General features: G+C 40.0%; 2 protein-coding genes across 8 annotated transcripts in view; one reads left to right on the top strand and one right to left on the bottom strand.

The window, feature by feature from the left end:
* TRPM7 (transient receptor potential cation channel subfamily M member 7) overlaps nucleotides 1–24,977 on the top strand; it is a 113,921-nt gene that overhangs the window by 22,627 nt on the left and 66,317 nt on the right. For all 7 annotated transcript variants that reach the window (XM_070054172.1, XM_070054170.1, XM_017348018.3 and 4 more), the window contains exons 4-11: nucleotides 4,639–4,837; nucleotides 6,562–6,775; nucleotides 10,019–10,143; nucleotides 12,739–12,910; nucleotides 14,841–15,015; nucleotides 16,322–16,445; nucleotides 17,923–17,995; nucleotides 19,794–19,894. In XM_070054172.1, coding sequence (XP_069910273.1) covers nucleotides 4,639–4,837; nucleotides 6,562–6,775; nucleotides 10,019–10,143; nucleotides 12,739–12,910; nucleotides 14,841–15,015; nucleotides 16,322–16,445; nucleotides 17,923–17,995; nucleotides 19,794–19,894 — 1,183 coding nt within the window. The remainder of the gene's footprint in view (nucleotides 1–4,638; nucleotides 4,838–6,561; nucleotides 6,776–10,018; nucleotides 10,144–12,738; nucleotides 12,911–14,840; nucleotides 15,016–16,321; nucleotides 16,446–17,922; nucleotides 17,996–19,793; nucleotides 19,895–24,977) is intronic.
* Nucleotides 446–1,013, bottom strand: LOC138844683 (large ribosomal subunit protein uL23). Its single transcript, XM_070054194.1, has one exon. It carries the CDS (start codon nucleotides 981–983, stop codon nucleotides 513–515), a length of 471 nt encoding a protein of 156 aa, XP_069910295.1. The 5' UTR covers nucleotides 984–1,013; the 3' UTR covers nucleotides 446–512.

Below are 24,977 nucleotides of genomic sequence, written 5' to 3'. Positions count from 1 at the left end.
AGTTTTGTTGATTAGCTAGAATCATAAGACTCCGCATGTGTGGAGTTTATTAATAAGATTTAATAAGTAGTATGTTATTTGTGTTGACGTTTTTTCCTTTCCCATTTTGCTGAAATGATTGATACGATTGCATGATTTTTCTCCATTAATCTGTTGATGTAGTAAATTGAATTGAATAACTTTCTAGAATGAATTTCACTTGAAGTCAATTTTTTTTAATATACTGCTGGATTCAGTTTGCTAATATTTTGTTGAGTATTTTTGAGTTTATTCTAATGAGGGATACTGGTACTATTTTTCTTTTTTTAAAAAATCAAGCTGAGTCTCACCTCATGAAGTGAGTTAGGAAGTGTTCCCTCTTCTGTTTTCTGGAAGAGTGTAGAATTGCTATTATTTCTTCTTAAATATTTGGTAAAATTCACTAGTGAAGGCATCTGGCATTGAGTTTTTTTTTTTTTTTTTTTTTTTATGGTGAAAAAACATATATTTAGAATTAGCCAGCTGGACTCCTTTCAGATGATCCCAATTTTGTTGGCAACGTCCAGAGCATCATAGTCAGGAGCCAGCCGCACATACGCCTTCTTCTCTCCGTCAGGTCTGATCAGGGTGTTGACTTTGGCCACATCAATGTCATAGAGTTTCTTCACAGCTTGTTTGATCTGGTGCTTGTTGGCCTTGACATCCACAATGAACACCAGTGTGTTGTTGTCTTCTATCTTCTTCATGGCCGACTCCGTGGTCAGGGGGAACTTGATGATGGCATAGTGGTCAAGCTTGTTTCTCCTGGGGGCGCTCTTCCGAGGGTATTTGGGCTGCCTTCGGAGGCGTAGCGTCTTGGGGCGCCGGAAGGTGGGGGACGTGCGGATCTTCTTCTTCTTGTGGCTGTGGACGCCTTTCAGCACTGCCTTCTTGGCCTTCAAGGCCTTCGCTTTGGCTTCGACTTTAGGAGGGGCAGGAGCTTCCTTCTTCGCCTTCGGCGCCATCTTGGTGAAAAGCTGGCATTGAGTTTTCTTTGTGGAAAGGCTTATTAATGATTAATTCAACTTCCTATTTAGTTTTCCTGTTTCATCAATCTGGCTTTAGTTTTGTCAATTTTATTGATCTTCTTGATGATAGGTTTTTTTGTTTCACTGATTTTGTTATTCCTTTGTTTTTTCTCTTCTGTTTCAGTGTGTGTATGTGTGTGTGTGTGTTTGTTTAAAGATTTATTTATTTACTTGAAAGAGAGAGGCAGAGGCAGAGAGAAAGGGATGTTTTCCATCCACTGGTTCACTCCTCAAATGGATGCAATGGCCAGAGCTGCACTGATCTAAAGCCAGGAACCAGGAGCTTCTTCCGGGTCTCCCACGTGGGTGCAGGGGCCTGAGGACATGGGCCATCTTTTACTCCTTTCCAGGCCATAGCAGAGAGCAGGATTGGAAGTGGAGCAGCTGGGACTTGAACTGGCACCTATCAGGGATGTTGGTGTTGCAGATGACAGCTTTACCTGCTATGCCACAGTGCTGGTCCCTCATTGTGTTTTATTTCTTAAATTTATATTATTGTGCTGGTGCCGCTGCTCTCCAAGCTAATCCTCCCCCTGTGGCGCCGGCACCCAAGGTTCTAGTCCCGGTCAGGGCGCCGGATTCTGTCCTGGTTGCTCCTTTTCCAGTCCAGCTCTCTGCTGTGGCCCGGGAAGGCAGTGGAGGATGGCCCAGGTGCCTGGGCCCCTGCACCCACATGGAACACCAGGGAGAAGCACCTGGCTCCTGGCTTCGGATCGGCGCAGCGTGCCAGCTGTAGCGGCCACTTGGGGAGTGAACCAAAGGAAAAAGGAAGACCTTTCTCTCTCTCTCTCTCTCACTGTCTAACTCTGCCTGTCAAAAAAAATTATATTATTGAAGACAGCCCTCTGGTTTACTTGGGCCATATTCTGCTGCTTTCCCAGGCCATAGCACAGAGAGCTGGATCACAAGTTGGGCAACCGGGACTTGAATTGGCACTCCATATAGGATGCTGGCATTGCAGGAGGTAGTTTTACCCACTCACTATGCCACAGTGCCAGCCCCTGCATGGTTTTTAAACAATGCCTTCTCTCATTTTTCCCTTTGTTCTTCTGTACGTAATATAACATTGCTATTTTGACTTCTGCTTTTTTTTTTTAAAAAAAAGATTTATTTATTTATTTGAAAAGAGTTGCACAGCGAGAGGAAAGGCAGAGAGAGAGGTCTTTTATCCGTTGGTTCATTCCCCAATTGGCCGCAACGGCCAGAGCTTTGCCGATCCGAAGCCAGGAGCTTCTTCCGGATCTCCCACGTGGGTGCAGGGGCCCAACCACTTGGGCCATCTTCTGCTGCCATCCCAGGCCATGGCAGAGAGCTGGGCCAGAAGTGGAGCAGTCGGTCTTAAACCAGTGCCCATATGGGATGCCAGTGCTTCAGGCCAGGGCGTTAACCTGCTGCGCCACAGCGCTGGCCACTGACTGCTGCTTTTTTTTTTTGCCAGGCAGAGTTCGACAGAGAGAGAGAGTTATAGACAGTGAGAGAGAGAGACAGAGAGAAAGGTCTTCCTTTTCCATTGGTTCACCCCCCAAATGGCCGCTACGGCTGGCGCGCCGTGCCCATCTGAAGCCAGGAGCCAGGTGTTTCCTCTTGGTCTCCCATGTGGGTACAGGGGCCCAAGCACTTGGGCCATCCTCCACTGCCTTCCCAGGCCACAGCAGAGAGCTGGACTGGAAAAGGAGCAACCTGGACAGAATCCGGCGCCCCGACTGGGACTAGAACCCGGGGTGCCGGCGCCGCAGGCGGAGGATTAGCCAGTGAGCTGCAGCACTGGCCCTGACTGCTGTTTTTAACATTTGTTTCATTCCTGCCAACTTTCAACAGTGTCCTAGTATGATTTTCTTGTTGTCTTTTTTTTTTTTTAATTTGTATGTATTAAATCTAGATAATGAATTCTAAGATTTCCCCCTCCTGTGTGTTTTTGTCTTGCTCCGTTGTGGTCCATGATGCCCGTTGAGGTTGTAGATACAGTGATATCAAACTGATGGGATGAGAGCAGATTATTCTGCCTTTTTCTAGATCTTTCAGTTGAACAACAATTCTGGGACTGATTATTCCACATTTGTTGACTTGCCTGCTCTGTGATCATCAGTAATAGTCAAATTAACAATGTCACTGTTCATCATCACAGTTAGAAAATGGACAGAGCTTTGGAGCATGGCCCCCAAGGAACCTAGTGTTTGCCTCATTTTGGCATTTTCAATGCTCTTTACTATTATTATTATTTTTAAAAATTTATTTTCTTTATTTGAGTTACAGAGAGGTAGAGACAGAGAAAGAGGTAATGTCTTCCATCTGCTGGTTCACTTCCCAGACAGCCGCAACGGCTGGAGTTGCACCGATCTGAAGCCAGGAGCCAGGAGCTTCTTCCGGGTCTCCCCTATGGGTGCAAGGGCCCAAGGACTTGGACCATCTTCTACTGCTATCCCAGGCCATAGCAGAGAGCTAGATCGGAAGAGGAGCAACCGGGACTAGAACTGGCACCTACATGGGATGCCAGCGCTTCAGGCCAGGGCATTAACCCGCTGTGACACAGAGCTGGCCTCATCTTTTTTGTTTTTTTAAACAGAAGGTTTATTTATTTATTTGAGTGGCAGAAAGATAAGGCAGGGGGAAGGAAGAGAGAGAGAGAGAGAGAAAAAAAGAGATGAACTCTAGCATTAACTAGTTCATTTCCTGAATGGCCACAATAGCCAGGTCTGGGCCAAACTGAAGGCAAGAGCCAAGAACTCCATCTGGGTCTCGCCTGTGGGTGGGCAATACTTGGGTTCTCTACTGCCGTCTTCCTAGGTACATTAGTAGCAGAGAGCTGGATTGGAAGCAGAGCAGCTGGGACTGGAACAGTTCTTGATATGGGATGCCTGTGTTTCAGGCAGTGGCTTAACCCTGCTGTATCTCTTTTTGCCCCTGGCTTTAGGCAACCAGTGATTGATCACCCTTTGGTCACAATATGGATTAGATTGCTTTTTCTGCATTTAGATATGTGGTATCAGATGTACTCTTTGACATCCATCTTTTTTCACTCAGGGTGATTGGTTTTGTTTTAATTTGAAAGGCAAAGTTTCAGAGAGAAAGAAAGATTTCCATTCAGTAGTTCACTCCCCTAATGGCTGCAACAGCAAGGTCTGCGCTAGGTAGAAGCCAGGAGCCAGTAATGCCATCCTGTTCTCCCCTTCCCAGGCACATTAGCAGGGAGCTTATCTGAAATAGAGTAACTGGTATTCAAACTGGCACTCTGATGTGGGATGCTAGCACCACAAGTGTCTGCTGCACCACAGTGCTGGCCCATCAGCATGATGGTTTTGAGACTTATCCATATTATTTTATCTGTTAGTGATTCATTTCTTTCTGTTGCTGAGTACTATTCTTGGTAAATAACTGTACCACATTTTGTATGCCTCATATTAATTTTAGGTGATCATGTCTTCATATTCTGATGAATTTATACCTCTTCAGTGCTGAGGTGAAGCTATTGACATCCTGAAATCAAAAAGTCAAACTACTTTCATATTCTTTGTTGGTTTATTCATTTTAATTCAGCTTTTCAATGACTAATATTTTAAAAGGTCATTTTATAATTTTTACCTTTTTCCTCTAGATGTTTTTGTGGTCGCCTGGTCAAGCAACATGCTTGTTTTACTGCAAGTCTTGCCATGAAATACTCAGATGTGAAATTGGTTGACCATTTTAATCAGGCAACAGAAGAATGGTCTGTGGAAAAGCATACAGAACAGAGCCCAACGGATGCTTATGGAGTCATAAATTTTCAAGGGGGTTCTCATTCCTACAGAGCTAAGGTATGTCACATATTCAGTTTATTTTATTTCATCTATATTGTCTAAATAATAAATATTATTTAACAATGTGTATAGTAATGGGACTGTAACCTCAGCCATTACTTTGCATAAAATTATCTCTAAAAGTGCATAGAACTATAGCATTATTGTATCATTTTGGTGGATTGAACCTTCTGTCATTATGTCTTGTATTTCTTGTCATTTTTCTTAAGGCTGCTTTTTTCCCCAAAATCTACATAGCTAAATCTTTATTTCTTTTCACTTTTAACCTTATATTAAGAGGTATTTTTTAACAGTTTATTATTATTATTTTTAACAGTTAATCTATATTTTTCAGTTTAAACATCATTGTCTTATGATCTGTCTCACTGCTTTTCTTTTTTCTGTTTTCTTGTATTCTTTTGGAATTTTTTATGATTTCCATTTTTTTAAATAATTTTTAAAATCATTTTTAAAAATATTCTTTAATTTTTAGAGTAGTTTTATAAGGTAAAAAAATGCATGTTTTACCTTATTAGTATTTGTTCTAAGTAATACTTTTGGCACTTCCTGGGTAATGCAAGATTACTAGAATATTTTTAACTGAAATTATGTCCCTTGTGAATTTTGTGCTTTTGTTGGCATGAATTTTAATTCTTTCTATTTTAAAAAATATTTATTTATTGAGTGAGAGAGATAGGTAGGCAGAGAGGACACCCCATTGGCTGGTCTATTCCCCAAATACCTACAGTGGCTAGTGCTTGGCCAAGCTGAAGCCAGGAGCCAGGAATTCAGTCCAGGTCTCCTAATTGGGTGGTAGGAATTGAGCTACTTGAGCCATCACGTGCTATCATCCCATATGTGTAACAGGAAGTTGGAACTGGGAGCAGAGCCAGTTCCTGAATCCAGGCACTACAGTGTGTGATGTCAGAATCTCAACTGACTTCTTTTTTGTTTGTTTTTTAAAGATTTATTTATTTGAGAAAGAATGAGACAGATCTTCCATTCGGTGGCTTACTTCTCAAATAGCCACAACAGCTGAGGCTGGATCAGGCCGAAGCTAAGTGCCTAGAACTCCATCTGAGTCTCCCCAGTGAGTTGCAGGGACCCAAGAACTTGAGCCATTTTCTACTGCTTTAGCAGGGAGCTCCATCAGAAGTGGTACATCCAGGACTTCAACTGTTGCTCATAGTAGTTGCCGATTTCACAAGTGATGACTTTACCCAGTGTACCATGATGCCGGCCCCTAAGAATATCTTTGATTTTACTGCATAGTCACAGTTTTATAAATGGACAAACTTGAAACAATTTAATATTTGCTTCTCTTTGTTGCAAGTATTAGATGTCTCCTTTTTTTCACAATTCTTCTCTCTCTTTCCTTTTCCCATCATTTTAGCCAGTCTTCATGCTTCTTATTGTATATTCATAGTTAAATAAGGCAGTGAATATTGTGGATAAGTTTATAAATTTAGTTAATGGTAATTGAATATAAATAGGCATAGTAACACACATCTTAATGCTAAAAAATGGGAGTACCATTACTACCGTAGTGCTCAAAGAATGAGTTTTCCAACTTTAAAATCATTTGCTATTGCTTATTCTTAGGAATGTAAATAACGTTGAAAATAGTCTGTGAAAATTATTTTTGTATTGTCTGACTCAAAATTTTTCTTAAATCATATAATGTTACATTTTGAAACCTTTGAGCATGGTCAGTTATTTTGTCCTTTCAAAATATTCTTTAGTATGTGAGGCTATCATACGACACAAAACCTGAAATCATTCTACAACTTCTGCTTAAAGAATGGCAAATGGAATTACCAAAACTGGTTATCTCTGTACATGGAGGCATGCAGAAATTTGAGCTACATCCTCGAATCAAGCAGTTGCTTGGAAAAGGCCTTATTAAAGCTGCAGTTACAACGGGAGCCTGGATTTTAACTGGAGGAGTCAACACAGGTAAGTGTGATGAATAAATCAATTTTGTTTAGTGTGTCTATAAATTTTTTATAGTAACAATTAGATGTTTAAAATAGTAGTCATTACAGATACAAGTATATTTGGGTCTCCTTTTAAATAATCTATAGTTGCTTGGTAAAAATGATAACTGTAAATCTGGTTGTCATTTGGGCTTTAAGAATATAGTATACTTCAGGGAATGGCTTGCTAAATTCCATGCATCAAATACCGTTTCATCACTGTTTTTGTGAATAAAAATTAAATGGGAAACAGCCACACTCGTTTGTTTGTTTGCGGTTACTTTTGTACTATAGCAGCAGAAATGAATAGTCATGAGAGAGACTGGCAAATACTTTTCAAAGCCTGAAATTTTTAGTTCTTGGGCCATTAAAAGAAATGTTTGTTGACCTTACTGTAACATATTAATTCTTATATTCTGACTGTAGGCAAATTGATAGAAGAATTCTAATCCATTGCCTCAACAGTGGTAAAAAGTAATGTTCAAAAATTTTTAATGTGCTGTCACCTTTCATGCCAGTTGTTCCCTATTACGTATGTAGGTTGAGTATCAAGAGGGCAGATTAATTCTAATGTTTAAAGCAAATCATAGTTACTTGCTTAAATCAGCTTGTAAACATTTGATTATCAAAAACTGTTTTTTAACCTCATGTATGTCACACATTCATTGAGGTACTAAGGTTATATCATTACATAAAACAAACAAGATATTTACCTTCATGGAACTTACATGAGAGGGTTTCAAAATCTTGTACGAAAGTGGGATTAAAAGATAAAAATTAAAAATACAAGCTTGGGGCTGGCGCTATGGCATAGTAGGCTAATCCTCTGCCTGTGGCACCAGTGTCTCTTATAGGCACCATGTTGTGTTCCAGCTGCTCCTCTTCTGCTCAAGCTCTCTGCTTATGGCCTGGGAAAACAGTAGAAGATGGCCCAAGTCCTTGGGTCCCTGTATCCACATGGGACACCCAGAAGAAACTCCTGGCTCCTGGCTTTGGATTGACCCAGCTCTGGCTGTAGTGGTCATTTAGGGAGGGAACCAGCTGATGGAAGACTTTTCTCTTTGTCTCTCCCTCTTTCTCTCTGTATCTCTGTCTCTCAAATAAATAAACAAAATCTAAAAAACAAACAAGCTTTATTTCTCAACATAATGTCTATCAGATTCAATACACTTTGGTATGGAGTGATACTAGCCATTTAATTCATATCCAAAGAAATTAACGTTCTGAGAATTTACCATGTCACTACAGGGGTTTGTTTTTATTAACTTTTGAAAAATGCCTGCCCTCTAAAGATTTTTTTTTTTTTTTTTTTGACAGGCAGAGTAGACAGACAGAGAGAAAGGTCTTCCTTTACCGTTGGTTCACCCCCTAATGGCCGCCGCGGCCTGCGTACCACGTTGATCCGAAGCCAGGAGCCAGGTGCTTCTCCTGGTCTCCCATGCGGGTGCAGGGCCCAAGGACTTGGGCCATCCTCCACTGCCTTCCTGGGCCACAGCAGAGAGCTGGCTTGGAAAAGGGGCAACCGGGACAGAATCTGGTGCCCCGACCGGGTCTAGAACCCAGTGTGCTGGCACCGTAGGTGGAGGATTAGCCTATTGAGCCACGGCGCTGGTAAAGATTTTTTTTTTAAAAGATTGATTTATTTGAAAGGCCAGGTTACAGAGAGGCATATCCATGCTGTACACACTACTCATCCATTAGTCACGTACCCATTTTAATTATCAGATCTGTCAGATGAACTATCTCAGTATTGCAGTATTTGAATTTAAGGTTTTCAGGCATCTACTGGGGCTTTTGAGAATGTATCCCTCACAGATAAGGGGGATATGTTCTTTGGAATTGTCTTTTTCTTCCCTCTTTTTTAATTTTACCATGGAACTTTTATAGTTGTTTGTTTTATGTGTGTGTGTGTGTGTGTGTGTTTATTGGTTATATGCCATTAAGCTATAGTTCTAAAAGATGCATAGAGGCCTGCGCCGCGGCTCACTAGGCTAATCCTCCGCCTGCGGCGCCGGTACTCCAGGTTCTAGTCCTGACTGGGGTGCCGGATTCTGTCCCGGTTGCTCCTCTTCCAGTCCAGCTCTCTGCTGTGGCCCGGGAGGGCAATGGATGATGGCCCAAGGACTTGGGCCCTGCACCCGCATGGGAGACCAGGAGGGAAGTACCTGGCTCCTGGCTTTGGATTGGTGCAGCGTACCAGCCGTAGTTTCCATTTTTGGGGGATGAATCAACGAAAGGAAGACCTTTCTCTCTCTTTCTCTCACTGTCTAACTCTGCCTGTCAAAATAAATAAATAAGTAAAAGATGCATAGAGCAGTAACAAAAAACTACTGTTAGAAAGGACTAAGCTTTGGGACCTGCATTGTAGTGCTGGCATTCCAAGTGGGTGTTGATTGGAGTCCCGGCTGCTTCGCTTCCTATCCAGCTCTCTGGTGTGGCCTGGGAAAGCAGTGGAAGATGGCCCAAATCCTTGGCCATCCACGTGGGGTACCTCCATGGGACACCCGGAAGAAGCTCCTGGCTCCTGGTTGTTATCTGCCCAGTTTCAGCTGTTGCGGCCATTTGGGGAATGACCCAGCAGGTAGAGGACCCCCCAGCCCCTGCCTCTCTGTAACTCTGCCTTTCTAGTAAATAAATAAATAAATCTTTGAATTTGAAAGGCAGAGTTACAGAGAGGCAGAGAGAGAGAGAGAGTGGTCCTCCATCTGCTGGTTCACTTCCCAGATGGCCACATGGCTGGAGCTGCGGCCGATCCAAAGTCAGGAGCCAGGAGCTTCTTCCGGGTCTCCCACGTGGATGTGGAGGCCCAAGGACTTGGGCCATCTTCCGCTGCTTTCCCAGGACATAGCTGAGAACTGGATCAGAAGTGGAGTACATGGGACTCAAGATGGTGTCCATATGGGATCGTGGCACTGAAGACGGTGACTTTACTCTGTATTCCACAATGCTGACCCCAATATATTAAAAAAGAAAAGAGAAGAAAAGGACTAAGTTTAACAGCATGATAAAAGTTAGTTTTACATATATTTTAGGCTGTTTTGATCTGATATTGTGGGGTTTGTTTCATTTTTATTTTTTGGTCCACATATATTTGTAAATTCGGCTTTGGACTTGTGCCTTATAAGAAATATATCACAATTTGTACTTCTTACATATTAAGTATGTAATTGTTCTGAACCCTATAAAGACTTTAAGTAAATGAATAAAATTTTTATCTGAACAGGTGTGGCAAAACATGTTGGTGATGCACTTAAAGAACATGCTTCCAGATCATCTCGAAAGATTTGCACTATTGGAATAGCTCCATGGGGAGTGATTGAAAACAGAAATGATCTTGTTGGGAGAGATGTAAGAGTGATTTTGAAAGTTTCGTATCTTTGAATTATATATTTTGTTTATATATAAACAAAATTATAACAAGAACAGTGCAAGTAAACTTAAAATATTCATGATAGGCCGGCACCACAGCTCACTAGGCTAATCCTCCGCCTTGCGGCGCTGGTACACTGGGTTCTAGTCCCGGTCGGGGCGCTAGATTCTGTCCCGGTTACCCCTCTTCCAGGCCAGCTCTCTGCTGTGGCCAGGGAGTGCAGTGGAGGATGGCCCAAGTGCTTGGGCCCTGCACCCCATGGGAGACCAGGATAAGTACCTGGCTCCTGCCATCGGATCAGCATGGTGCGCTGGCCGCAGCTTGCCAGCCGCGGCAGCCATTGGAGGGTGAACCAACGGCAAAGGAAGACCTTTCTCTCTGTCTCTCTCTTTCTCACTGTCCACTCTGCCTGTCAAAAAAAAAAAAAAAAAAATCATGATAATACCATACTTTTCAAATTAAGTTTAAAAATATTTTTCAGTGGTTTCTTCTCCTTTAGAAAACATATTCATAAATGTTAAATGATTGCTGTTAAGGTATTGGTACATTTTGGTTCCCTTTTTTAAGTATAACATTATTTCACATTTTCTATATCATTCCAGTCTTTGTAATTAAATTTTTAATAACTTCATGACATTAAGAATTAATTTAATGGGACTGGTGGTGTGGTGGATCCCAGAAAGATGCCTGGATCCCAGGCATCTTATATGGGCACCAATTTGAGTCCTGGCTGCTCCTCTTCCCTGCTGTTGTGTCTGGGAAAGCAGTGGAGTATGGTCAGGTGCTTGGTCCCCTGCACCTATGTAGGAGACCCAGAAGCTCTGGACTCTCGGCTTCAGCCTTTCCCAGCCCTGGCCATTTCGGCCTTTTGGGGAGTGGATCAGTAGATAGAATACCTCTCTCTCTGTTCTCCCTCTATGTGTCTGTAAATCTGCCTTTCAAAATGAATAAAATAAAGCTTTTAAGAAAAATAATAAGAATTAATCTTGGTGTCATAAAGTAGGAATCAAATGCAAGTAATTTGAATGGGTTATTAAAGTCATGTTAAGTGGTTTATGGATATTTGTCAAGAGACTACTGACAGGGCTGCCACTGTGGCATAGGGTACTAAGCCGCTGTCTGCAGCACTGGCATTCTTTATGGACATCTGTTGGAGTCCTGGCTGCTTCACTTCTGATCTAGCTCTCTGTTGATGCACCTGGGAAAGCAGCGGAAGATGCACCTGTGTGGGAGACCTGGATGAAGCTACTGGCTCCTGGCTTCGGCCTGGCCCATCACTGGTCATTGCAGCTTGGGGAATGACCCAGTGGATAGAAGATATCTCTCTCTCTCTCTCTGGCCCTCTTGCTGTAACTCTGACTTTCAAATAAATAAATAAGTCTTTAAAAATAAAAGACACTATTGACTATTAAAAAGGAATTACTCAATAATCACCTTCAAGTTATTAAATTTCAAATATAATCTTAAGGATTCTGTTTAGTGTTAAGAAAAGGAGATGGCCGGTGCCGCGGCTCAATAGGCTAATCCTCCACCTTGCGGCGCCGGCACACCGGGTTCTAGTCCCGGTCGGGGCACTGGATTCTGTCCCTCTTGCCCCTCTTCCAGGCCAGCTCTCTGCTGTGGCCCGGGAGTGCAGTGGAGGATGGCCCAAGTCCTTGGGCCCTGCACCCGCATGGGAGACCAGGAGAAGCACCTGGCTCCTGCCTTTGGATCAGTGCCGTGCGCCGGCCACAGCAGCCATTAGAGGGTGAACCAACAGCAAAGGAAGACCTTTCTCTCTGTCTGTCTCTCTCACTGTCCACTCTGCCTGTCGGAAAAAAAAAAAAAAAAAAAAAGGAGATGATGTAATTTATTGGTTTTTCTTAAAGTCCTTTATATGTTACAGTTTTTCTCTTTTAATAATAAACTAATAAGAGTTTCTACTTTATTTATTTATTTATATTGTTTTCTTCCTTTGTGTGTGTGTGTGTGTGTGTTTTTTTTTTTTTTTTTTTTTTTTTTGACAGGCAGAGTGGACAGTGAGAGAGAGAGACAGAGAGAAAAGTCTTCCTTTGCCGTTGGTTCACCCTCCAATGGCCGCCGCGGCCGGTGCGCTGCGGCTGGCGCACCGCGCTGACCTGATGGCAGGAGCCAGGAGCCAGGTGGCTTTTCCTGGTCTCCCATGGGGTGCAGGGCCCAAGCACCTGGGCCATCCTCCACTGCACTCCCTGGCCACAGCAGAGGGCTGGCCTGGAAGAGGGGCAACCGGGACAGAATCCGGCGCCCCGACTGGGACTAGAACCCGGTGTGCTGGCGCCACTAGGTGGAGGATTAGCCTAGTGAGCCGCGGCGCCAGCCTGTGTGTGGTTATTAAATACAGTATTATGTTTCAGGATCAAGATACAGTTGTGGTTCAATTCATTGTTTAATCTTCAACTACTCAAAAACTTATGCTTCTTGATACATTCTTTGTTCTTTTCTGTTTCTATATATAAAACAGAATTTTAATTCATCATTATTTCAAAATTTATTTTATATTAATCTGTGTTGTATTTAATCCTACCCACTAACTCTTAATGTTTGCTGTTATTTAGGTCGTTGCTCCTTATCAAACCTTACTGAACCCCCTGAGCAAACTGAATGTTCTGAATAATCTCCATTCCCATTTTATATTGGTGGATGATGGCACTGTTGGAAAGTATGGGGCAGAAGTGAAACTGAGAAGAGAACTTGAAAAAACTATTAATCAGCAAAGAATCCATGCTAGTAAGGGCATCCACAAATTTATTATTGTTCAATTCATTCTGGGCTGTATTGATAGACATTGATTACTTGGCATCTCTAGAAAGGAAGAACGTTCTTTAAAGTACTTTTTTCCTTACACAGCAAGATAATATATGAAACAACCAAAAATGGCTGATCTAAGACAAAATACTAAGACCTAGGAAAAGAAGTCCCAGGTCAAATAGGGTACTCAGGTATGAAGAACAAACCAAGAAGATAGATTCTGTTGCTATTGTAGTCCAAGGAATTCACAGATGTTTACAATATATGATGTATTCCAGTACATGACTTTGAAATTCAAGGTTGAAAATAAAGGGGGAAAGAATCACTTTATTATAAAATAGGAATCAGCTTGCTTGAGGTTTTCTTTAGTCTTTCCTTCTTTCTCCCCTCTCCTTCCCTCTCTCTTTCTTTCTTTTTTATAAAATGAACAGATTTTGCTCTTTGGCAGATGTGTTTTAAAAGTTGGTATTCTGGGACTGGTGCTGTGGCATACTGAGTAAGCTAAGTCTCTGCCTGGGATGTTGGCATCCCATATGGGCGCCCTTTCGGCTTGTGTTCTGGCTGCTCCTATTCTGATCCAGCTCTCTGTTATGGTCTGGGAAAGCAGTAGAAGATGGCCCCAGTGCTTGGGCCCCTGCACCCATGTGGGAGACCCAGAAAAAGCTCCTAGCTTCGAATAGGTACAGCTCTGGTCATTGGTAGCCATTGGGGGAGTGAACTAGTGGATGGAAGACCTTTCTGTCTGTCTTTCTCACTGTCTCTAACTCTCTACCTGTCAAAAAAAAAAAAAAAAAAAAAAGTTAGTATTTTAAGACTGATTTTTCTTTCCAACCATGGCTGAACTTTCTGGTTCAACATCTCGATTTTGTTTTGAATAGAAGAAATTTTGTAACCTTAAGACACCAAGAAGGTAAACACAGTGACAAAATGAAATAGATTGTGGTGGAGTCAGTGCATTTGCTAAAAATTAAGGACATTTTAAAATCCTACAGTTAACATTTTGCAGATTTTTCATTGCACTTCAGGTTATCGTAAAAACAAAAATTGCTATTCTCCACTGCACTTTTTCCATTACTCAGGTAGAAATCTTATTATTTTCTTCATTTGTTCCTTTTAGGTAATTTTGACTACAATTTATGTAATAATGTCTCACTCATTTGTAGTCGGAAATAAAGATTTAACAAACAAAAGTAAATGTATTAGAAGTGCAACTAATGCAATATTAAAAAATAAAACTATGATACATATTAGTGTTACATATTTATTGTCAAGAGCTCAATTAATAGGCATGTGTTGGCACAGTAGGTTAAGTTGCTGGTTGGGATGCCTGCCTCCCAGGATTGGAGGTCTTGGGATCAATTCCACTTCCACTTTGGATCCTGCTTCCTGCTTATGTGTCTGGGAGGCAGCAGATGATGACCTAGATACTTGGATTCTTGCCACCCATGTGGGAGATCTGCATGGAATCCTGGATTCCTGTACTCAGCTTGGTGGAGCCCTTTAGATCTCTCTCTTTCTCTCTGCCTTCACCCTGACCTTTCATATAAATAAATAAATAAATATTTTTAAAGAAAGATTTCAATTAGTAGAATAAATAATAATATTTATTTAGCAATGAATACATAAATTCTTTGTGTACTAAGTTATATGTTGGATTTTCTAATTTTGTCATTTAGAATAGACTTGATTAGTGACAGTAATTTGTTCAATGCTTAATTTATTTACATGAGATTGGTATTATGTTGAGTGCTTAAAATGAAGTCTGTCCAGTCTCGTAAGAAATTCTGCTTTGCATTTCAGTTTAAATTTTCTTATTTACTAAGAAATAAGATTAAGTTCCTGAATTGTGTCTGATTTTTATTTTTTAATTGAACTTTTATGTGTGTGTGTGTGTGTGTTTTTTTGAAAGGAATTGGCCAAGGTGTCCCTGTAGTGGCACTTGTATTTGAAGGTGGGCCTAATGTTATCCTCACAGTTCTAGAATACCTTCAAGAGAGTCCCCCTGTTCCAGTAGTTGTATGTGAAGGAACAGGCAGAGCTGCAGATCTGCTAGCATACATTCATAAGCAAACAGAAGAAGGAGGGTAAGTGAATGAGTATAACAAATTTTTATTAACTTTATTAAAGAGGCTGTGGTTTTTAGAATATTGGATTCCTTTCATTGTTTATGAACATGAACATTACACTTTTAGTATGATACTTGATTAAAGCTTGAGGAACCAGTCTGTCTCATATATTATTGAAATGAATTAAAATATAGTGTAGCCATCTTTTTGGTAGACTGTGTTTCATAAGATCCATCAGGTGGTTTGTCTTTAGACCTAGAAGTCTAGAGACCTGCACCTTTGAGATAACGTGTATAGTTACTTGTTGCAGGGTTGTTTGTAAACAGAAGTGGACTAAATAAATAAATCATGATTTATGTACACAATGGCATAGTTTATAGCAGAGTAAAGATACCTGTATACTACATTTGGGAAAATCACCAAAATATGCACATGGGAAAAAGACATAGAAGGGCATGTATATTGTATCACTTTTTATGTAGAGAAAATATTGTATAAATAGAAAAAGATCTTGGAAAGTTACATAAACTGGAGCCAGTGTTATACAGTGGGTTAAGTTGCCACCTGCAATGCTGGCATCCTGTATGGGCACTGATTTGAGTCCTGGCTGCTCCATATCCAATCTACTTCCCTGCTAATATAACTGGGAAAGCACCAGAAGATGGCCCAAATCTCTGGATGCCTGCATCCATGATGAAGCTCCTGGCTTCGTCCTGGCCCTGCACTGGCTGTTGTGGCCATCTAGGGAGTAAACCAGTAGATGGAAGCTCACTTTCTAACTCTGCCTTTCAAATAAATAAAATAAATTTTAAAAAATTATACAAGCTAGTAGTGATTCCTGAAAACAGTTGAAATGGAACTGGGAAGATGAAAGATTGTGGGACGAAGACTTTCATTAAGTATTTATGTATTTTGTTATTTTCTGTATTGTGAGCCATGTAAGTGTATTGCCTGTTTGCAGAAAGACAAATATGAATGTGGTTATGTTTAAGACATTTGGTAAAACATTGCTTTATATATCATAATATCTTAAAATTATCTTTATATAATATTTATAAAAATGTGAATTCTAGTAACATACACTATGTAAAAAGACTCATGAAGTAATTCAAAGAAAAAAACTGTCCACTCTGTTTTTTTCTCCTGAGACTTATAGTGGGAGTCTCATGAAGGAGAAAATAATTCTATACAAGTTTAAGTATTTAATATTAATACAGTATGAGTATTTCCAGAGGTCTTACATGGATCCACTTATACTTCTTGTAGATCCTACAAAATAATAGAAGATGAAATTAGTAAATTGAGTTGTTTCTTCTTATTCCAGAAATCTTCCTGATGCTGCAGAGCCTGATATTATTTCAACCATCAAAAAAACATTCAACTTTGGTCAGAGTGAAGCAGTTCATTTATTTCAAACACTGATGGAGTGCATGAAAAAAAAGGAGCTTGTAAGTGGATTCGAGCAGAACAAGCCTCTTAATTTCTTTCAAAGCATATTCTGAATTGGTGAAATACTTTTGTTTTTAATTTTCATTTTACATTTTAAAATCTTTCTAAACCATTTAAAGATAACGTTTATTGGCCTTAAGCTGAAAGGTGTCACTACAGGATGGCTGTATGTTTTATGTATCAGACAATATATTTGCACTTCTGTATTAGGAAGTTTCATAAGTATATCTCGATAGATTATATCCAGTGTCTAGGAAGAACTGTGAGTTTTTAATGGCTTCTCTAAAAAAAAATTTGGAGAAAAATTCTAAACAGTTTTACTCTAAGTTCTAAGCCTACTGAATGAAAGATCAGTGCAAATTACTTCCATTCATGCAAATATGGGGTTGATTTTAAAAATAAAGTTTTTAAAGTTTGATAAATAGATGATGATCTCATTTGATTTGAAGTTGTCTTTCATTGCAAGTTTTTGAACTGCAAGGTGAAGGAATGGCAGGATTTACTATGATAAGTAATCCATCGCTTCTGCTCGTAAGTTGCTTACTCTAGCAAAGGATGTAATATAGGTCAAAAAAGAAGATGATATGGAAACAGGCTTTGTGGTGCAGCAGGTTAGCCACTTAGTTATGACTCTGGCATCTCATATCAGAGGGCCAGTTAGGATCCTGGCTGTTTTTTTTTTTTTTTTTTTTTTTAAGATGTTTACTTATTTATTTGAGAGGTAGAGTTACAGACAGAGGGAGAGGCAGAGAGAGAGAAAAGTCTTCCATCGCTGGTTAACTCCTCAGATGGCTGGCTGGATCAGCTGCAGCTGAGCTGATCCAAAGCCAGGAGTCAGGAGTTTCTTCTGGGTCTCCCACGTGGGTGTAAGGTCCCAAGCACTTAGGCCATCTTCCACTGCTTTACCAGGCGATAGCAGAAAGCTGGATTGGAAGAGAAGCAGCTGGGACTCGAACCGGCGCCCATATGGGATCCCAGTGCCACAGGCGGAGGCTTAACCCACTATACCACAGCGTCAGCCCACTGCTTCATTTCTGATTCAGTTTCCTGCTAATGTGTCAGAGAAGGCAATGAAAGATATCCCAAATACTTGTGTCCCTGCTACCCATGTGGGAGAACAGGGTAGAATTCCTGGCTTTAACCTAGCCCAAACCTAGTTGTTACAACCATTTGGGTAGTAAACCAACAGATGGAAGATGTCTCTCTCTGTCACTCTTCCTTTCAAATAGGTAAATAAATAAATCTTTTATAAATATAATATGAAACCAAATACTATGAGTATACTTGTTATTTTGTAAATGATAATGTTTTTTAATTTTCTGTTTTTTTTGGAAAATTGTTTTGAAGCTTTCTGCCCCTTGCCCTGCAATATACATATATTTTTTTCTCCTGTGTAGTGTAAAGTTACTTTCTATTTTATGATGCTTTTGCTTTGAAAATATAAAAGTATAATATTGCAAATTAATTTTTAAATAGATCACTGTTTTCCACATTGGATCAGAGGAACATCAAGATATAGATGTAGCAATACTTACTGCATTGCTAAAAGGTACTCTTTAATTTATGGCGTATTCATATAAGCTATGACCTTTTAATTTGGCTAGATGCTTGGAAAGTGAGATTTTCAATAATTTTTCTTTGTGAAAGACTGTTGGTTTTCATTGGTAGTACTTAGCTTTTTATCTTGTATATATTTAAAAATGTACAGCAAGGTAGGTTTATGTGAACAAATTCATGTAATTATCCTATTAAGATTCTTAGTTGGCCCTAAAATAAGTGTTTGAAAGTAATAATGTATTACGTGATACAAATTAAAGATGGATTAGTAAGTGTAGTCTTCGTTTTGAAGGTAACGTTTGAAAATTTGTGGTGTCTTACAGAACTAAGGGATTGATACACATGTACATTGAACTGTTTTCCTCTCAATATCTTAGCAAAGACATCCAACTAATACAACAATAAATTGCCAATACATCAAGCATTTAAAAAGTATATTTACATAATTGTATTGCGATCAAGAGATAAATAATAGAAAACACAAATTATAAAAAAAATCCCTAAATCTGTACCTATGAAATTTGTATTCATTAAATAAAAGCTTCCTCAAAAAAACAAAAAAAGATCAGTAAATGAGATTTTATAAAGATAAAAAAACTAGGTCTGCGCTTTGGTATAGCAGGTAAAGCCACCTCCTGCAGTGCTGGCATCCCTTACAGGCGCCAGTTCAATTCCCTGTTGCTCTGCTTCCGATCCAGCTCTCTGCTATGGCCTGAGAAGGCAGTGGAAGATCGCCCAAGTCTTTGGGCCCCTGTACCCACTTGGGAGACCTGGAAGAAGCTTCTGGCTCCTGGCTTCCGATCAGCTCAGCTCTGGTTGTTGCGGTCATTTGGGGAGTGAACCAGCAGATGGAAGACTTCCCTCTCTCTCTTCCTCTGCCTCTCTGTAACTCTGCCTTTCAAATAAACAAATAAATCTTAAAAGAAAAGATAAAAGAAAGCCCCCTATACATGTAATATTTGCTACAAGCCACTGTGCCTAAGTGGTTTTTATTGGTTATCTCATTTTACCTCTACATTATCCTGAAGAGGCAGATTTCCTCTTATTTTCTTCATTTTATAGGTGAAGGGGACAGATATGTTAAAGTGGAGCTATTATCAATTAATAAGAAAAAGATGAATATCTCATGAAAAAAGGGGTCAGAATATATGTAAAAGATGTCAGCCAAAGAATGCAAATCTTGGGCGAAGGTGGGAAAATGATTAATTTTATGATAAAAATGTAAAATAAATAAAAAAAAGATTTTTCCCTTCTACTGGCATATGGAGAAATGGGTAGTCTTATGGGTAAATTGTGACTTACCTTTAAAAGGTATCAATATATATATGAGTGTGAGGTAGATCTAAATATACTGTTAAGGAAAACTAGGGTATGATGTTAAGGTACATAAAAGCAGGCTGCCGAACACTTTGTGCAGTATAATCTTGTTTTTGGATAGATAATTTAAAGTATATAAATGAGTTTATAAGTGTACAGAAAAGCATCTATACAGGATATGTTTCAGAATCATTATAGTCAGTGCTGTATCTGTGATAGAAATTGATGATGCTTGTTCTTTGTTTATATTTTTCTTCATTCTTAGTTGTTTGCAATGAATGAGATTGTATCGCTTTTGTACTTAGAAAATGAAATTCTTCAACTCTAGGGTTTTCTAATCTCTCTGAGGCAGGCTTCTGAATGGAGGCTAAGCCAGCTGTATAAATAAAAGTATGGTGGCAAGATTTCATGTGTTCATATATTAGTGGAAATACATTAATTGAACTTGGAAACTCTTCTCTTTATTTGATTAGGTACTAATGCATCTGCATTTGACCAGCTTATCCTTACATTGGCATGGGATAGAGTTGACATTGCCAAAAATCATGTATTTGTTTATGGACAACAGTGGCTGGTAAGTAAAAATAATCTATATGTACAGTACAGTTGGTGTTTATTTGTAGGTTCTGTATCCATTGATTCACCCATCCTTGGATTGTGTGCTACATAGGTAGGCTCGTGATTGTTTCCATTGTACTGAATGTGTACAGACTATTATTTCTGCTACTATTCCCTAAATAATAAAGTATAGGTGCCAGCACTGTGGCGTAGCAGGTAAAGCCACCGCCTGCAGTGCTAGCATCCCATATAGGTGCTGGTTCAAGTCCCAGCTGCTCCACTTCCAGTCCGGCTCTCTGTTATGGCCTGGGAAAGCAATAGAAGATGGCCCAACTCCTTGGGCTCCTGCACCCACGTGGGAGACCTGGAGGAAGCTCCTGGCTCCTGGCTTTGGATTGGCCCAGCTCTGGCCATTACAGCCAATTGAGGAGTGAATCAGCAGATGGAAGCCTTCTCTCTCTCTGCCTCTGCCTCTCTGTAACTCTGACTTTCAAATAAATAAATAAATTTTTTTAAAAAAGTAATATAGTATAACAACAATTTATATAGTATTTGTATTTATAAGATGTTATAAGTAATTTGGAGATGCTTGGAAGTATACAGGAAGATATATGTAGATTATATGTAGATACTACACCATTTTACATATTAGGGACTTGAACAACTGTGGATCTTGGTTTCCAAAGAAGTGTCCTGGAACTAATATTCCCATGGATACTGAATGATGATTATGATAACAAAATATTTTTTGGAATTTTGTGCTAATCTGCCATTTTACTTTTCTGCTGAAAGTGCAAAATGAGTTTAGCCAAACATTTCCACAATATTCAGCTCCATTTAGGATTTAATAAATTATATCTGCATCTTGATAAAACCTTTCTTTTAAAAACAAGGTATATAAAAGGCCACAGTTGTGGTGTAGTAGGTTAAGTTGCCACATGCAATGCTGGCATCCCATATGGGCGCCAGTTTGAATTCTGGCTGCTCTACTTCTTTTTTTTTTTTTCCTGAAATTTTTTTTTCTTTTTAATTTACTTGAGAGGTAGAACTAGAGGCAGAGAGAAAGGTCCTCTGTCCACTAGTTCACTCTCCAAATGGCCGGAGTTGGGCTGATCCAGAGTCAGGAGCCAGGAGCAGGTGCAAGGGCCCAAGCAGGTACAAGGGCCCAAGCACTTGAGCCATCTTCTGTTGCTTTCCCAGGGCTTAACAGAGAACTGGATCAGAAGAGGAGAAGCCAGGACATCTACCAGTGCCCATATAGGATGCTGGTGCTGCAGGTGGAGGTTTAGCCCACTATGCCACAGCACCGGCCCTGTTCCTCTTCTGATCCAGCTCCCTGGTAATGGCCTGGGAAAAGCAGTGGAAGGTGGCCCAAGTCCTTGGGCTCCTGACTCCTGTATGGGAGACCTGGAAGAAGCTCTTGGCTTCTGGTTCAGCCTGGCCCAGCCCTGGCTGTTGGCGGCCATTTGGGGCGTGAACAAACAGATGGAAAATCCCTGTCTCCCTTTTTTTTCATTCTCTCTGCCTGTAACTCTGCCTTTCAAATAAATAAATATTTAAAAAATAAATAAGGTGTATAAATCTGTCAAAATCCTGGAATTGAAAGAGACCTTGGGACTCTGTGTACAGATTTCATTCCCCTGGATGTTTGACCCATTCCTGTGGCAATTTTCCCTCTCCTACTCAATGGGAACAACATCTTCACAGTTTTTGATGTGAGAGGAGTTAATGTCATATTTTACTTTTCTTTTTTCATATATTCCAGTCTGATTTCATCTGTAAGTCTTCCCTTTTACTATACCTAATCTTAACATCCTGATCTGATCTGTCATCCCTCTTCCTTTGTGTTACTTAAGTAGCATTCTTTCTGTTTTTACTATTCTCAATCTTTCCTTTTCCAGACAGAAGATGGATCACTTCACATTTACTCAGTGCACAGTCTATAACCCTTAGTTCTCTTTCACCTGGCCTTGTTGGCCTTCTTGCTTTTTTTGAAATTCTCAAGCACACACTTAATCTGTCAACTTTTCATTTTACTGTTCTCTGTCTACAAGCCTTACCCACCTATCTGCCTGGATTTACTTCCTTATCTCTCTGGCCTATAGCCAACTGTCTCCTCTTTGCTCCATTTTAATAGCACCCTCCTTTTTCAGCATTTCCTTTGTTTCTCCCTGTCGTGTCATTTTGTTTTTCACTAGCAGTTATCACCACTTGACGAACTATATAATATAGCTATTTATTACTTACCTTTCTACTAACAGGAAGTAAATTTTATATAAGCAATAAATTTTCAGTTTTGTTTACTGCTGTAATCATAACCTGGTATGTATTAAGCAGTTGTTAAATTTTTGTAGCTGTCTCAATCCATAGAGGTTGGGTAAATAAAATGTTCATCTGTACCTTGGAGTTATACCAGCCTTTATAAAGGATGAGCTAGATTTTTTTCTGTTCCATAATAAATGTAAATTGCAGATTGCTGAGAAGAATGCATACTATGATCATAGTGGTGGCAAATTCTCTATAAACATGTGCATGTCTACATGTACTATGTGGAGATAGCACCTTCCTAGAACATTTTTTTTTTAAATTTTGGTTTATTTTTAGTTCACTAGAACCTTATGCATTCATAAATTTTTGAACAAATAAAGCATTTCCTAGCCGGCGCCGCGGCTCAGTAGGCTAATCCGCCTAGCGGCGCCGGCACACCGGGTTCTAGTCCCGGTCAGGGCGCCGGATTCTGTCCCGGTTGCCCCTCTTCCAGGCCAGCTCTCTGCTGTGGCCCGGGAGTGCAGTGGAGGATGGCCCAAGTGCTTGGGCCCTGCACCCCATGGGAGACCAGGATAAGTACTTGGCTCCTGGCTTTGGATCAGCGCGGTGTGCTGGCCGCGGCGGCCATTGGAGAGTGAACCAACAGCAAAGGAAGACCTTTCTCTCTGTCTCTCTCACTGTCCACTCTGCCTGTCCAAAAAAAAAAAAATCATTTCCTAAAAAATATATTTACAATTTCTTTCATTTGTTACTGGACAATTTCACATTCTTTAGCATTTGACACTAGGACCCAGCCATTTAGTAGTTCCTTCCCTCTACCGTAAGATAGATAACAAGGAACAATATAGTGATAGTCCCTTTTCTTGTTGAGTTTATAATGTAGAAGACATTTTAACTGCCTAATTTGTCACTCCTTCAGAAAGATCTTCTCTGTTCTTTTAGTCCAACTGAATGTCTTGTTACTCTTTTTCATAGCACTTTATTCTTTTCTTTGAAATCATAGTCATTATAAATATTGCAAATTACAATCTATATATTATTTGGGTGTTCATTTTGTTTCACTTCTCTACCTATGGCAAACTGTAAGTCCATACTGTCTTCAGATCTCTAGTGCAGTATATGTTTAACATTCAGCAAAAACTTTGAATTAATGAATGAATGATGACTATCTTTAGTATTTTGTAAAAGTGCAAGATGCCATCAATTAAGCAGACTTATTCCAGTGTGAGAATGAAGGAATACTTCTTAGAGGACTTGAAAATTAGTAGAAAATAAATAAATAAATAAATAAAATGAGTTGAAAGGTGTTGTGTTCAATACCCAGTTCTCTGTAGCATATAGGATATATATATGGAATTCCTTTGAATTTAAGAATCTGGGTGTTATACCTGACCTGAATAGGTCGGTGTTAATAGAATGAAAGGAATACAATTCAGATTACAGTTGCTCATTAGATTAGTAAGAAAATAGAGCAAGCAACTTTTCCTGTAAGATAGTTCTCAAATACTTATTGCTTTGGGATATAATAAAATGAACTATAAAAAGGAAATTATGCTTTAAATATTTTCAGTATTACATAAAAAGCATAAATGAATGAAAACTATCACATGAATGCTGTGGGAGGGCTACTTGGAATACATGGCTAATTGTCCTTTCACATGGAAACATGGAGTGAATAAGAAAGGGTGAACAGCTTCCACCTAAATCATCAGTCATTGAATTTCTCAAGAAATTAGAGTACTGAGACGATCTTTTTTTTTTTTTTTTTTTTTTTTTTTTTTTTTTTTTGACAGGCAGAGTGGACAGTGAGAGAGAGAGACAGAGAGAAAGGTCTTCCTTTGCCGTTGGTTCACCCTCCAATGGCCGCCGCGGCCGGCGCGCTGCGGCCGGCGCACCGCGCTGATCCGATGGCAGGAGCCAGGAGCCAGGTGCTTTTCCTGGTCTCCCATGGGGTGCAGGGCCCAAGCACCTGGGCCATCCTCCACTGCACTCCCTGGCCACAGCAGAGGGCTGGCCTGGAAGAGGGGCAACCGGGACAGAATCCGGCGCCCTGACCGGGACTAGAACCCGGTGTGCCGGCGCCGCTAGGCGGAGGATTAGCCTAGTGAGCCGCGGCGCCGGCCGAGACGATCTATTTTTAATTAACTTTATACACGTAAGGTGAACTCTACACTAAGTAGAGAGTTAACAAATAGTATGAAAAGAAAACTGTTCCTCAACAGTCGAGACAAGGGCTATTCAAAGTCATCCCATCTCAAAGTGTCAATTTCACTTCTATAGATTGCTCTGTTAACTAGGTGCATATGCTTTTATCATAGTCATGTCTTCCTGTTGAATTGATTCCTTAACATCATTACATCGTGCCCTTCTTTATCTCTTTTAATAGTTTTTGTGTTAAAGTCTATTTTTTCTGATATTAGGATGGCTATACCAGCTCTTTTTTGGTTTCTGTTAGCATGCATTATCTTTTTTCCTCCTTTGACTTTGTTTGCCTGGATCTTTGTTGGTGAGATCTGTTTCTTATAGGCAACAAATAGATTTTTTTTTTTAATCTATTCAGCTAAAAGTCTATGTCTTTTAACTGGAGAGTTGACAAATTCTTTCAATTTTTATTTGTTACGGAATGTCTTTATTTCATCTTTATTCCTAAGCGAGAGCTTTGCAGGGTACAAATGCTGGGTTGACAGTTTTTTTTCTCTCTCTTTTCTTCTTTTAAGATTTATTTATTTATTTGAAAGTCAGAGTTACACAGAGAGAGCAGCAGCAGAGAGAGAGGGAGGGAGGGAACGAGAGGTCCTCCATCCAATGGTTCACTTCCCAATTGGCTGTAA

The sequence above is a fragment of the Oryctolagus cuniculus genome, chromosome 12, assembly GCF_964237555.1.
Source record: "Oryctolagus cuniculus chromosome 12, mOryCun1.1, whole genome shotgun sequence".
In the NCBI taxonomy this organism is placed as follows: Eukaryota; Metazoa; Chordata; class Mammalia; order Lagomorpha; family Leporidae; genus Oryctolagus; species Oryctolagus cuniculus.
Note: the sequence above shows the minus strand (reverse complement) of the source record. Positions and strands in the feature narration are given on the sequence as shown.

What these genes read in the sequence shown, in the direction of transcription:
- LOC138844683 (XM_070054194.1), bottom strand. Translation starts at nt 983, where the DNA reads ATGGCGCCGAAGGCGAAGAAGGAAGCTCCTGCCCCTCCTAAAGTCGAA.